Source organism: Malaclemys terrapin, chromosome 1, assembly GCF_027887155.1.
Source record: "Malaclemys terrapin pileata isolate rMalTer1 chromosome 1, rMalTer1.hap1, whole genome shotgun sequence".
Lineage (NCBI taxonomy): Eukaryota > Metazoa > Chordata > Testudines > Emydidae > Malaclemys > Malaclemys terrapin.
Window position 1 is genome coordinate 83,413,674 of NC_071505.1, and position 15,362 is coordinate 83,429,035.

Consider the following 15,362-nt stretch of genomic DNA (forward strand, 5'->3'; position numbering starts at 1 on the left):
TTCCATATAATATTTATACTTTCAAAAGTACAATATTAATACAGGTCTGTCAGTTAGAAATAACAGCAGTTTGTTAGGCCTACAGGGTTTCTTTAACATAAAACCAGTTTACAAATGCTGAAAAGCAGTAGTGGTCCAATATTCACCATTACACATGAGTTTGTCTCTTCCAGAAAATAAAAAAAAAATCCCAATTAAATTTACCAGTATCAAGAAATATTAATAAAACGCTCCCAAACATGCCACAATCACTATTCACAAATAAAGTTAAAATGAAATATACAAAAATTCACTTAATACTGTTAAATAACAATAAACTACAAGATTTCCTGAACCGAAATGGTAGGACCCCTGAATGTTTTACAGTGAATGTCAGGAAAAAATTAAGTTATCTATGACTATATTCATGATATACCAGCCAAAGATTTACATGACCATTTCAAAATATACCAATAAAGATTTACAGTCTCTTTAAGATGCACTAAACAAATAAGTTCATAAAGGTAACACAAATGCTTAAAAATAGTTACCATTACCAAGGGTGTACTTATGATACTCACTGAGATGCATAAGCATAGTAGTAACATGTTTACTATCTCTGGTAAACAGATAACATCTAAGATCTTAAAAACCCTCTAAGTTCCCATGTTTTCAAATGTCTGTAGTATATAGTGAGTTCTTATCAAGTATGTACTTGCATCTTTCCAGTTGATTTCAAGTGAATACACCTCTACCCCGATAGAACGCAACCCGATATAACACGAATTCGGATATAACATGGTAAAGCAGCGGGGAGCCCCGGGCCCTTTAAAGTGCCACCCGAGCCCCGCTGCTTTACCGTGTTATATCCAAATTCGTATGGAGCCCCAGGCCCTTTAAATCACCCCCCAAGCCCAGCTGCCGGAGCCCGGGCTTGGGCGGTTATTTAAAGGGCCAGAGGCTCCGGCCACTGCGGGGAGCCCCAGGCCCTTTAAATCCCCACCTGAGCCCCGCTGCCGGAGCTCCAGCGGTGATTTAAAGGGCCCGGGGCTCCCTGCAGTGGCTGGAGCACCAGGCCCTTTAAATCACCTCCGAGGAAGCCAGTCCAGTCCGGCACGGTGTACCAGCTCTTGCCAGTACTGGACCGAACCCGATATAACGCGGTCTCACCTATAAGGCGGTGAGATTTTTTGGCCCCCGAGGACCGCGTTATATCGGGGTAGAGGTGTAATGTCGTAATGAGGGAGCAACAAGAGGGTGGGAAATGGGACATTATTCCCATGCTCTTGTAATTAATCATCCTGTTCTCTTGTAAAGACAAAAATAGTTTCAAAAGAAAAACAGGGCATAATGTACATGAATGATCTTTTTACTATTTATATTTCTAACTAGGTTAAAAATCAGGTAAAAAAGTCATTGCATCAGGAGGAACCATATGCACAATAATGTGCAAATATCTTCAATCAGAGTAAATCCTGACAAAATTTATCATCCCATCTCCTTTACCTGTAACTGATATAAGATCTGAGAGCAAATAATAGATAACCATTCACTTGTTTGAATCAACTCTCTTAAAACAAAACGTGCTTTATAATATTTCATCTACTGTATTGCCAATGTTAAATAAGGAATTAAGTGCTATGAACTTAGAGTGTTAAAGATGATTCACCTATAGTCAAGCAAAGCTATGTTTACATTCCAGGAAACACTGCAGTTTAAAAAATACAAAACTGCAGCAGTAAAACAGTTTATGAAGAGAAACAGATGCATTCACATATTCTAAAGCCATTGCAACTTTTTCAGGCATTCAACTGTTGTGTTAACTATACAGACAGTAGTTATTTAGCAGCAATGATTCCGCAATAAATAATGCACTGTGTTTCTCAGTTCTGCACAAAAATTGCAGCTACAGTTACATCAATAGCTGTAACCTACTGGCTCTAATGGCAGAGGAGACCTTAAAACCAACTGTACAAAAAATTGTCACACTGTGACAACAAATATAAAAACATAATCTGCATGTTGGAAATAAAAAGACTCCACTGCGAAGAGGACAGTGTAGACAAACTGAGATTCCAAGTCCACCGAAAGAAACTTCAGTTCTGAGTCCTTGATTGATGAGATACTCTTGGGCTTGAAACTGCATTACCACCTTTAAAAAAGCATGCTCTGCCTTCTGTTCTTCCCATGTGCTAAAACATAACATGAATTCTGTTAAAAAACTGAAGCATTCTTACAACACACACTGTTACACCACTCTCCTGAGATGTGTTTCTATAAGTGTCCTTTGCTGTAATATCTGATCCTATATTAAATCTCTTGCTAATGCAGTCCAGTGTATTCTCTGTCCTTTGCCGCAATATATTTGGTGCTCCTTCCATTGTGCATCAGGTAAGTTATTCAGCAGTCAGTCAGTGACTGTTTTTAAGTGCAGTTTTCATGCTACTTGTCCCCTCCCATCTCAAGTAAAACTCATTTGTTTTTGTATGTTTAACTGTATATGTATTTTATGAATCTGAATAAATAATTTCCATATATTCACAAAAATAATTTTTTACACATTATTTTCAGTTTATAGCGCATCTAGCACAGCACTCTAGATTGAAAACATGAGAAATACCATGATGAATGTTTCCATACCTGTCTCGGGGTAAGAGGAATTTCGAAAGCCAGGGTCTTTCTGCAACTGAATCTCTTTCAGACTGAATATTGAGACACCTGTAACAATAAAAGAAAATTAAGTTTGCACTCAAATGTGATTAAATTTTAATGACAAAATTCTATTCTCAGTTACACCAGCATAAATCTGGAAAAAGCGCATCCTCATCTGGAATAGATAAAACTACCTCCCCTAAAATGCTGATAAATATCTGAGCCCACTAATGTGCCTTGATATCTCATGAGTTTTCTTCATGAAGTGGGCACCCTGCGAGTAAAAACAAGACACACAAAAGTCTCACTCACAAATCTACTCATTATAAACTATATTTTTCTTCTATGCAAACCAACAAAAATTTCTTTAACAACTCATGTAAATAGAAAATCCATTATATTTTGAATTTATGCTGTTGATTTGTCTTTCAGAGTTTTGCCTAAGAAAGTTACCCATGTAACATACTTTTATCTGTTTAAATACCGACGCACCATGTCAAAAGATCTTTGGTATTTTTAGAGTTTAATTTAGATAATGCTTCGTGCTACTATTAATATCTTTATTTTATTATCAACCACTGTCAATGGCACATTACTACTTTTTTATTTCTCTTACTTTCAGGCAAAGCATGTATCCTTGATCCTAGACTTCTGAAGTATGCGTGTTTCATGGCCTCTTCTGCCGAAACTCTTTTCTTAGATTCATACTGTTAACACAAAGGATTTAATCAAAAATATAATTTCGTTTTCCTTACAGTTTTTCTAGGACAATTAATTAAAAGATTGAAATTGGGTTATTTGTATATGCTCATAGTGAGCTGAAATGAAATAAGGTGTCTCTCTAACACTTAGATTTTAAAAAAGATTTTGCAACATCATGGAATACACTGTAGCACTTTCTATTGAAGAGGATTTCACACAAACTCCTGATCCATAACAGTGTACTCAACTGTTTTGCGTTTGCATTTTTGGACCCCAAAGACGATGATGAGTTTATTTTACTAAGAAAACTTGTTGAGCATGCAAGAACCAATTTCAGGCACGAGCTGCAGATAGTGTTTGAATAAAAGACAGATACAGCAGCAGGGTGCAACTTTCTTAATATTATACTAAGTACAGGCAGAATATCTTCAACTCATCTCACATACCATATTTATTAAATTCATATGTATAATAAAATTACTGTACCTAAATGCTCTCTTTTTACATTCTATTTTTTTAAGATTTTAGTCTGATTCTTGGGTATCTTAACCTTCTTCTCTCCTTGGCTCATTTTGCTGTTCACTATGTGCTACAAGCCTAGGTTTGCTGAATTCAGCTTTAATTATTAACAAATGTAGTGAGAATTCAGCTATATGGATTACATTTTATTTTATAAAAGCCAGGAAAAGAAAAATGTGGCCATGTAAAATTAGAGAACAATTCCTGAACTCTTGGGGAGTAAGTGGACTACAACCCATTCAGTTAGCCACCACTAAGGCTATGATTTAGTCACAGAGGTCACGGCAGTGACGGATTCCCATGACTTTGCTGAACCTCCGTGGCCTCTAGGGATTCAGGAGGAGGCGGGACTGTGTATCCCTCCCCTGCAACAGGTGCTGGCTGGAACAAGGACCCTGCAGCCCTAGCCCCACGGCTTCCTCCGGGAGCTGCAGCTGAGGCCGTGTGCCCCTGCCCGGCGTTGTCCAGGACTTGGTGGGGTCTGCAACTGGGGCTGTGTGCCGCAGCCCCACGGCATTCCAAGCTTGATGGGGGCTGCGTGCCCTAGCCCTGCAGCCTCCCAGGTTTGGCGGGCCTGCGCACCCCAGCCTCGCAGCATCCCGGGCTTGGTGGGGCTGCAGCTGGGACCGTGTGCCCCCACCACTGCGGCCGGGACTTGGCTGGGGCTGCAGTAGGGCTGCGCATCCCTGCCTGGCAGCTGAGCCAGCTCTGGAGCAAGGTCTGTATCTCCGATGGCTGCGCCCCCCCACTGCAGCCACTGGAGTCGGGGCTGTGCCCTCTGCCATGGCGGGAGGGCTCAGCCTGTCAGCCCCACCCCCCCAATGGAACTCCATTCCTCCCCCATACCTAGCCCTGCCTCTGGTTATTTTTAGTAACGTAACTGACAGTTCACAGGCTCTGTGAATTTTTGTTTATTCCCTGTTCATGACTTTTACTAAAGTAACTGAAAAAATCTTAGCCTTAGCCAACACACAGTGAACCTCTCATCAACTATACTTAATGCCCTAGTCAAACTTCAACTGCATATATGATATAACTGATTTTATGGATTTGAGCCTTTAAAAAGGAATCCAAAAATACATTTTAAAAGAGATAAAACATGGAAAGCATCTTACCTGAAGAAACTTTGCTATCAATTCAATTCCTTCGGAGTCTAGCCTAGAAATAACAAAAAACACCAAATAGTTTAGTGAGCAATATTCATAAGTGCAGAGTTAGAATGGAGTGGATTTCATAAGATTATATCCCACTTCAAAACAAAATTAATTTAATTAAAAATTAAAGTAATACTTACACCTGAACATCTTCTGTGTGTTTGTGTATATGCATATGTACGTACATAAAGATATCCCAACATTTCAAAAGACTGACTGTGAACACGAGTTGTAGAATTTACTGATGATAAATCAGTGGGGAGATAGAGAAGGACCCTGACCCTTGGATTGTGACTCAATAGGCTGACAAGGTCCTGACATTAGCAATTTTATTGTTTCCCAATAGTTTTTAAAACCTAAACCCACTGATTGGATAGGAGAGCAAGAGTGCAAAACTATGTTTCTTTACAATCAAAAGAAATGTGCTCCATCATGTGTTTGGCTTTGCTGAAAAGTTCAGTTATGGCAATGATACTTGAAATGTACTAGATACAGACTCTTCAGATTCCTAACCAGGGCTTTAGAACCACCACAGAAGAGACTGCATCAAAGAATTCTTCCCAGATTTTACAATAATCCTACCACATGATGGGACAGGACTTCGGGAATTCAGTAGGTGCAATGTGAATAGTCCTACTATGTAGACATTATAAATAACACTTATAGTTATATATGCCACTATTGAGTCTCAGTGTTTGGATTTACAGTGCTCTGAGTAATCAGGAACTCAGCAGTGCTAAATCTCAAATTAATGAACTCTGCTAGATACCATTAACTTCAGCCTATAGCAAGATAGTTTGACATGTGGTCTTTTAAGGGACATATAGTTAACATGTAACAGCACAGTACACATGGAAACTTATTCTTGTGTAAAAATAGGTGCACAGACACAAAAATATAGCAGCCACTGTACAAGTAGAAATTCTAGTAATGAAACATAAAATACCTTGGTGCATGGTTGATTAGAGGCTGTGGTTTGTATTTGGGAAAGTTGTAGTTCCTAAATTCATCATTGGAAGAAATGCCCGGCCATGTTTCTTGAGAAGGAGTTCCTGTGTTTAAATCAAAACAAATTAAATCTATACAAGTTATATTAATCATAGGCAAGACTTAGAAATAAATTTTAAGCATTTAGCCCTGTAACATATCACCATCAAAAAGGGACGACTGTTTTCCAACTTCAGTCATTTTGTTTAAAATGTACCAATTCAACCTTATACAAAATGAGTAACGTTGTATTCATCTTCACCTAAATGCAACATCAAAGTTTATTCCCTTTCTATAGAAAAAGGATCTGCTCTGTACCTTGTAGTTACAAATTCTTTTTAAAAAATCCTCTCTTAGAAGGGTGAAGTAAATCTACAAGTGTAATATTATTGGTAACAATATTCAATTTACCCAAAAGTCTGAAAATTAAGTGCAGTTCATCTTCAACAGTTGAACCAGGAAAGAGAGGTCTTCCAGATGCCATTTCGAAAAATATGCATCCAACACCCCTTTATAAAGACAAAGAAAAAGAAAGATGAATAAGTAAGTAAGAAAAAAATAAACTAAAAAAAACTTACCTTTTAAAACATTCAGCTCCTCAATATCTTTGTGGATTAACAATATTTGCCATAAACTATATGCCTCTATTGGAAATATTGATGTAAATGAGGAAAACAACAGCCAAACAGTTCACAAGTGCTGAACAAAACCTTTGCAATACATACATTATATATTTTCCTTCCAAAACACACACACACAAAGCAAAGGGAACTACTGATAAACTAAACATTTAAAATAAATATTTAATCAATATAATATCATAATGCCATCATGTCAAACTGGATTTAAATATTGAATCGCATTGTTAGCACTATTGATGCATTGTTAGCAACTTTCTTTATTAGCAATTTTATTTATCATATCTTAAATGTAACCCTGTAGAAGTTGTCTGAAATTCTGAGGGAGCCGTTATACTCCGTTACAAGAATTAACGGACAGTTATAACACATCAACTTGAGTATGAACAAAATTAAAATCTGACCAAAAGAAACCTACCACATGTCAATTTGAGTTGAATATTCTGAAGATCCAAGGAGAACATCAGGTGGCCTGTACCATAATGTGACAACTTCATTGGAGTAGGTCTTTGTAGGAACAGACTTCGCTCTAGCCAAACCTTCATAAAAATAAAAATGTAATGTGTTTTTTCTGTAATGGTATCTACCATTTCCCTCAATTAAAATATTGTATACATCTATTTGCTTTTGTTTGTGCTTTCTTGGCTTCCTCATTTTTAGTCTGAAGCAGTGCTAAGTGGTGCAAAGCAGTGACATTATTGCAAACATTTTAAAAATGAATGAAATCATACTGACCATTCACAACATCCGTTATCTCTTATCCAAAAGGAATAGCATTCTTTCAGAGTGAAGGTGGTTGTGTTGTGATGAAATATGCATTACTTTATACGTGAGAATAATTTGCTTATCATGTGGGCAGTGTAAGATTTACAATGGTCTTAATTTCCTTACTTTTAAGTGCTTGTGTTTTGTAAGTGACGTGATAGATCAGGATATTATCATTCAGCAACCCAAAATTTTTTTTAAAGTGTTTCACTTTTGAAATAAATGTAAAATATTGCTATAATTAGGCTTAGCAAAATTTAATTTTTTTAAAATCATTTTGATGGACAATATTGATGGTTATTGTTATGCTTTTTTATTTTTGTTTTTATGGATTTAACTTTTCACTGTTGCAGGAAATGAAGGGACTCACCCATTGGAGGGGTTAGACAATTATTTAATGACACCAGACATTGAGATTCAAAAAGTTAAAGCTTTATAACTGTTAAAACACAAACTGTCAATATCATATAACAAAAAATACAAAGTAAATATCCTTAAATCAAACCCTAATAACTTTTCAAACAGCATTTTTCTTGCTTCCATAAATTTCAGTTATCATCACTGTAAATATATTTTTGTCTTTTGGGGATATAAATCAACAGAGCACTCTAGCCCTTGAGACTGATTGACACCCCAATCTGGCAGAACCACATCAAATCAGCATGTAAATTAAGAATTTTTAAAATGGCTGGCTGTCCCCAAAGCATTTCTCCCTGGATAATGGCTCAGTTAAGGACCTCAACCAGGGAGAACTCACAGATCTACAGTATCAGTACAAAGGCTGCCCCCTTCCCTTCTTATAGTGATGGGGTGGTGAGGGGGAGTCACCCTCAAAAAAAATAAAAAAAATAAAGTCAGACTAAAATTTTGGGCTATCATAGCTATCAGAAACTCCTGTACAATAAGGGCATAGGGTAGTGGCAGTGTTAAGTACTGTACTGCTTAAGAAATTTTTTTAATAGAATTGAAGAATTATGAAAAGGCAAGTTTAGCATAACATACTTGATAAATGCACTTCTTATCCTCCCAATCTGGATAATTAATTATATATTTATAGGGCTCAATATTTTTCCGATAAAACTGTGATTCACCTTTAAATATATAGGACTAGATAATGCCCACTGTTCTTTCAAGCACTGAGGCAGGAAAAAGGAGCAAAACATGCTGAGATTAATCCACATTTAATCAGCAGCAGGGCACATTGACTCAATGTGACATCATCTTGCACTTGAGTCTATGGAATCCCCTAAGCTTTATCTCATCTGGAGCTCTGTGACATTGGGAGTGAGGGGGATGGTTGGGCAATGAGGTGGTGGAGCCACAGGAAAACTGCTCTCTCCCTCCATGTCCAAAGGGACTTCCCAGAGTAATAATGCCAGACCATGTCAGCACTGTCTTAGGCAACCCTCTGTTCTCTACTGGCAACGGCTACCTTCAGAGGAATTTTTGTCCAGGTGTGGGTGAGGAACCAATGGTAACATGGCTACTAGTGGAGCTTTACTGAGATGGAGAATAATGGCTAATAGCAATAGAATCCATGTGAATGCCCCAATCCATTGTAGATGCTCACTGAATTTCCGGAAGTATCTTAGAACATCCATGGGTTAGAAGGGCCAAACCCTCTGGCAATTCACCAGGTGGTGAATGCTCCTCCCCATCATCTTAACAAAGTTATTTGTAGGAAAATTCTGCAAGATAAAGTTCACGGAGTTTCTTGAGCCCTGTGGTGATTATTTGGCCTGTATATCACAAGTTTCAAAGGAAGCACTAATGTTACTTTTAATCTCAACTCAGTTCATTCTCAGCTGACACTTCAACTCACACATATACCATATTGATGACCAATAAACTGCGAAGTCCTACTTTTGCTTTCCAGTTCAATACACAGGAACCAGACCACCTGCACACAAATATAGGCTCTAGATAGAGGGTTCTCATCTTTTCCCTGCATATGACTTCACATTCAACTATGTGCAATCAGTCATCCTCAGAGGCATTTCTGAACCAAATCCTTTCTGTTGGTTCCCACTGCGTCAAATGAAACACCACAGGAACTGATATGGAATATTTCCTGATGTCCAAGGATGAAATCACAAATTACTAATAAAACTGACTTCATCAGAAAACCAGAGAAAGGGAACAAAGGTAGGGTAGGGGTCCTAACTACCAAATTGAAAGCTAGTGATATAAAAGATTAATTACAGTTCAATTAGGCTTTGTCTACACTGGAACTTCATATGCAAAACTTTTGTTGTTCAGGAACCCCACAAACAACAAAAGTTTTACCGATGAAAAGTGCTGGTGGAAACAGCGCTTTGTCAGCAGGAGCGCTCTCCTGCGGACAAATCTGCTGCCGCTTGTGGGGGGTGAAAGTTTTTGTCGGCAGGAGAGCTTTCTCCTGCCAACAAACAGCAGCTACAGTGTGCAGCTTTTAGTGGCAGGGCTGTAGATGCACAACCGTGTCACTAAAAGCTGAGTGGTATAGACAAAGCCCTACACAGGTCTGCTTCCAAAGGGCTGCTGCCATGGCCAGAGAAAGTGTGTCGGGGGCAGGGGGATTGAGTTGTAACTGAATATAATGTATTTTATTCTGAAAACATGGTACAATTCCTGTGGGAGAAAAAAATAAAACAAACCAATGAGGAGTGAACATGTGAAGTCACATACTGGAGAGAAAAAATGATTTAACTTAATTTAAAATGTCAACTAAAAGATCATAAAGCAGGTATAAGAGTCCTTCTCAGATAAAAGCGAGTGGTAACAAAACTACTAACAGATCATGTGTGAAACTGAAGTGGCAGACAGAATGAATATAGGAAGAACTATGACACTTATCACTGTATCCCATATATGAGGCACAGAAAGAGCTGTAAGGCTGAGGTATAGTTCAGGTTGGATGCTGAAACAAATTAAAAAACAAACAAACAAACCAACAAACCAGCAATGCTGAAGCCAAACAATCAAACTCTTACCCAAACCAGATTAACAAACAAAAAAGAATTATCTGGATGACTTTCAAAAAGTCAGACATGAGCTGTAAACCTGAAATTCCAGCAGCTTTAAACCATGTGGGCTGACTTCCCTCAGTGAGCTGACCAATAGGGGTATCCAGCACACAATGAACTTAAAAATCTATTTTTTCAGGACAGCTCATGCTACAAGTGACAGCTTAGTATGCACCACACTGGAGGTATCTATCCCAGCTGCCATAGAAACCCTCTGGCAGCATGGAGCTGGCCTAATGATCTCAATTAAATAATGTATTGTTTTCCCTTTACGGGAACACAATAGCAAAAAAAAAGGAAGACAGGATCTCACCAGCTATATAAAGCTAATCAGCGTTACACAATATTGGCTTCAGTAACAGCCTTTGGAATGGATAAAGATATACACAGAAATGGTGTGAATGTGTATTTCCAGTGATTAATTTCCCTGCTGCTTACAAATGGTTTATGTACATAAACACTCCTACCCCCATATGATTTCTAGGTCCAACAAGGTTTACTGGTTTATAAATCTTGGTTTATTTCCAAGATTTTCTTAAAATTGTAACTCTGTCAAGAAAACACTGCTCAAATAAAATAATTATTTTTTTCAGTCCATACCAAAGTCTGCTAGTTTTAGTTCTCCTTTCTCATTAATGAGTAGATTTTGTGGCTTCAGGTCTCGATGTAGCACCTTCCTCCTATGACAATAGGCCAAACCACGCAGAATCTGGTATAAAAATAGCTAAAAGAAAAACAAATTAGACTTTCAAAAATATTCATGGGCAAACGTGCAAAGCGGCATGTTACTCTTCCCTTAACAGCAGGTTTTGAGCCATCAGAGCAGCAATTACATGGCTATATTGCAAGCAAGACAAAAACCTTCTTACACAAGCAAGTCACTTTCCCATGCTAATGTATTCTGAATATCATAACTATTGTTTAAAGATGTAAGACCTATTTATGCCAGCCAGCTACAACATTATTATGAAACACTTAGCACATCAAAGATTTTGAGAGTGATTTGCTCTATATAATAGAAGAGAATCAAGTGGCTATTTACATTATAAGCATTTACTACTGCACTCTAAACATCTTTCCATGTAACACTCTCAATTACCATACTGATATTCCCTTCTGCTATAGATCTCTCTCTTACAAATGCAACTCTACTCCTGCACTCCACCATGTAAAGTCAATTTATTTATTGTATGGTAGGGAAAGTGACTACCAGAAGAAGCAATTAGGTACAACACCTCTAAACATTAACAAATCAAAGAAATATAATTGGGGAAATTATGCTCCACCAGTTGTGTCTGATATTTTCCCTTTGCGGTGTTTGCATCTTCATATAGTGTGTCACCCTCTATGCTTCTTCCTAGTCCTTCGGGCTGGCAAGCCAGCAACAGTAGGTCCACACTCAAGGACATTACTGCACAGAGCAACTACACCCACACACAATTCTAGGAGTTAGCAACCTCATCAGTTTCCTGCGGTATTGCATAAATAAATACTGCTTTGCAATTGCTTCATGTGTTGAGTGCCTGGGTGTGAGCATGGCGCTTCTAGGTAGCTACTTCTAGCACCAGTTGTCCCACAACAATCCTTAGTCTGGTGAAGTGGAGTGAGCAGATAGAAGATTACTGATTAGGAAATGTAGAGCAGACACTTATGCAGAGCAGAAGGTCAGTCAGCATGACAGATTCATCATGATTAGTCCCGTTGAAGGGAAATACTAGAAAGTTTTTATATAACACAGTTTTCCAACACATGGGTTATTTTTGTAGCAGATGACACCCCCAAGTCTTCCACAAAATCCATACAAACAGGCAAGCTCCAGGTTATATTTGTCTAACCTCAGTTTGCTTATATCACAATAGGATTATCTCCATTGGGGCAGAAAAATTGGGACTATGCATGTTAAAAATGCAGGCTGTGGGCCACTAAGTCCTGCCTCACCTAGCTATGCCTATATTGTTGGAGGGCTATAAATGGCCATTAAGGCACTCACAGATAGTTATAAAGAGGTTAGCTTCAAACTATAAAAACATGCTGCAAGATCTTTCATTTCATGTTCATCTAAGATTTTTTAACATGTCCTCTTCATCTTTTTCAATCTCTCTTTAAAGGAGGTATGGGAATTTACATTAAAGAATTTTCCCCTTCACTCTCTCCCAAAAGAGACAGCAAAGCAGGTTGACGATTGATTTCACCTCCAAAGGACATTAAAGCTAATGTGTAAACAGAAAAAGACAAAACGACAAACAGTAACCAATATCCAAATCGAAACCTACAGTACTTCAACAAAGAAAGGACTTTACAATATAACGTGAAGGCAAAAACAAGGACAACAATTCTGCTGGAATGTGCACGAAACACATGTAAACAAATGTTATTCTTGTACATTATGTCATCATCCACAATTGTGCCATTAACTATTGTACAAGTATCAAACCAATTTTCCCTGCATGTGTGTGCATGCATGATTTTGTTTTTGTTTTTTAGGACAACCACTTGCAAAGTAACAAAATACACTTTTTGCATCTGAAGAAGTGATATTTTACCCACGAAAGCTTATGCCCAAATAAGTCTGTTAGTCTTTAAGGTGCCACCGCACTCCTCATTGTTTTTTTAAAGTACACTTCCATTCAATGTCAACAGGAGTAGAACTATTCCCCACATACCTTCGATGAATAGTTAACATCCTCTACACAAATTACATATTGTTAAATAATTAAGCTGATTATAGTCCAGCATAAGCCATACCATGGCTGGGCAACACTGTTACCTCAGCTTCAGTTTCCCCCATTTTCCCTTCTCGCTCCAAGGCATTTCAAAATAGTGTTCTGGCTTCTTGGGGCCTGGTTTACTAAACCATTGTGCAAAATAATATGAACAGTTCCCTTGGCCCTTCCAAGCACAAGTGGTTTCGTCCCAAGTCCCTTTAAACACACAGTTCTTTTCGGTTTTACAGTATTGGGTTCAACAGAATAAGGTTCCTTCCCTGCTCCTACTATTACTTGGCTCTTTTCTGAGTGGAACACAGTACATCTAGCCGTTCCCTGGGCTCCATCCACAGCCCTTCTGATAGCAGTCTTTTGCCCTCTGGAACATGGTTCTCTGCTGCCCTCCTTTCTAGAAACTACAGTCCTCCTCCTTTTGGTACAAGATTCTCCACAGCTTTCAAGGGCTGTCCCTGAATCTTGGCCTACCATCATTATGACTTTATTACAAGAGAGTCTTTGTGCTCCCTGGAGATCTCTCCCTTGAATGAGTTACAGGTTTTTTAAAAAAATCTTATAGCCCCACCATGTGAATGTCAGTTGGCCCCTCCCATTGCACAGAAGGACTTATCCCCATGTTGGTCACGCAATCATGCCAGAGAAAGCGTAAGTCTCAGAATGCCTGATCTACAGGCTAAGGCCTGGTCTACACTACACGGTTAGGTCGATGTAAGCTGCTTTGTGTTGATCTAGCTGTGGAAGTGAAGAAGCCGGCAAACGTTCTCTGTATGCTGATTTAGTACCACTACCTCCATGAATGGCATAGAATCACGGTCGATGTAATTAGGTCGATGCAGTGGCAGTGTAGACACTGTGTTGCTTACGTCGACTGGCACTGGCTTTCAGGAGCCATCCCACAATGCCCCATAGTGACAGTACAGTCGATACAAGTGCTCTCAGTGAGGATGCGCACCGCCAACGTAATGAGCCAAGTGTGCACAAACACAAGTGATTTAATAACTGTAGTGGCTGTATGCTGGCGTAAGTTAGGTCAACATAATTTTGTAATGTAGACATGGCCTAGGTCTTGGAACAGGATATAACAGTCCTTAAAGAGGACACACTGTTCTGTTAAAAATCTTATTTCCCAATAGGAAAATATTTTAAAAAGAACACAACTTTTACTAAAGCCATAATTTGTGTCATTAAACTCTTCAATATGACTGTATCTATTATTATCAGAAAGAGCAGTTGTGAGCAACTAAGTTGTAAGTTCCCTGTGGTTTTAAAATTAGAACAAAAAATATTTGAAATCAATCATTATCATTAACAAACATTCACTCACCTTTACATTGTGCATACTCATGATGTTACCACAGTCATCCATGTACTGCTTTAGGTCTTTGTCCTGTCAAAAAACCACCACAGTTTAATATAAAACAGTTTTTTGACAGAAAATTGAGCTTTTGATTCAATGGAATTTTTCACAAAAAGTATCTGTGTGCAGTGGAGAATTTTGAGTTTTTAATCAAATAAAAAAAAAAAAATCAAAAACCCAAAGAGAGAAAACTCCCTCCCCCATAAAGAAAGTAAAATGTTCTGCCAGAAACTCCCCCAGCATTTTCAGATCAGTTCTACTTATTATACAACATTTTATTTTTCCTCCCAAAGGCTATGTTACATTCAATTTTAATTATTACTCATTCTCTTTATTTGGAAGAGAACTAAGTTTTGATTAATTCTGTGCAGTACACCTTTAGATGTTCCATCACAGTTACCAGACATATGGTTAGAATAACTTCAGCAAATGCATATGTAATATGGAGTGAAAAAAAACTAAAACAAAATATGATTTATCAATCTGTATCATGCAGGAAAGTGACTTAGGTGTCTAACTGTAGGTACTCAAGTTTGAAAATGTAGGCCATAATATTTAACAGCTCTGTTTCAAAAGAAATGTAAAATAGTTATTTCTATACTATTATTGTTTTACAGCACCTACAAGTATGCTAGGTGCCTCACAGTACCAATATCATTCAACATAATACTGCAATTATTTTATTCTCTGTCCACTTTCTTCTACAATCCATAATCTTGGTTTAAGTGAGCATTTTGGTCCAGAAGTATAATAATTGGGGTGGCAAAATTTGCAGATGATAACTATCTTGAGTAGTTTTGTAAGTCCCAGGCAGACTGCAAAGAGGTACAAAAGGATCTCTCAAAACTGGGTGATTGGGCAACAAAATGGCAGATGAAATT

At 38.0% G+C, this 15,362-nt stretch overlaps 1 protein-coding gene across 3 annotated transcripts in view; it reads right to left on the reverse strand.

The window, feature by feature from the left end:
- CDK17 (cyclin dependent kinase 17) overlaps nucleotides 1-15,362 on the reverse strand; it is a 167,361-nt gene continuing 151,999 nt past the window's right edge. For all 3 annotated transcript variants that reach the window (XM_054028505.1, XM_054028525.1, XM_054028515.1), the window contains 9 exons: nucleotides 14,449-14,511; nucleotides 11,002-11,125; nucleotides 7,050-7,170; nucleotides 6,405-6,502; nucleotides 5,953-6,058; nucleotides 4,968-5,010; nucleotides 3,248-3,338; nucleotides 2,620-2,697; nucleotides 1-2,171 (listed from right to left, as the gene is read on the reverse strand). In XM_054028505.1, coding sequence (XP_053884480.1) covers nucleotides 2,134-2,171; nucleotides 2,620-2,697; nucleotides 3,248-3,338; nucleotides 4,968-5,010; nucleotides 5,953-6,058; nucleotides 6,405-6,502; nucleotides 7,050-7,170; nucleotides 11,002-11,125; nucleotides 14,449-14,511 — 762 coding nt within the window. In that variant the 3' untranslated portion in view covers nucleotides 1-2,133. The remainder of the gene's footprint in view (nucleotides 2,172-2,619; nucleotides 2,698-3,247; nucleotides 3,339-4,967; nucleotides 5,011-5,952; nucleotides 6,059-6,404; nucleotides 6,503-7,049; nucleotides 7,171-11,001; nucleotides 11,126-14,448; nucleotides 14,512-15,362) is intronic.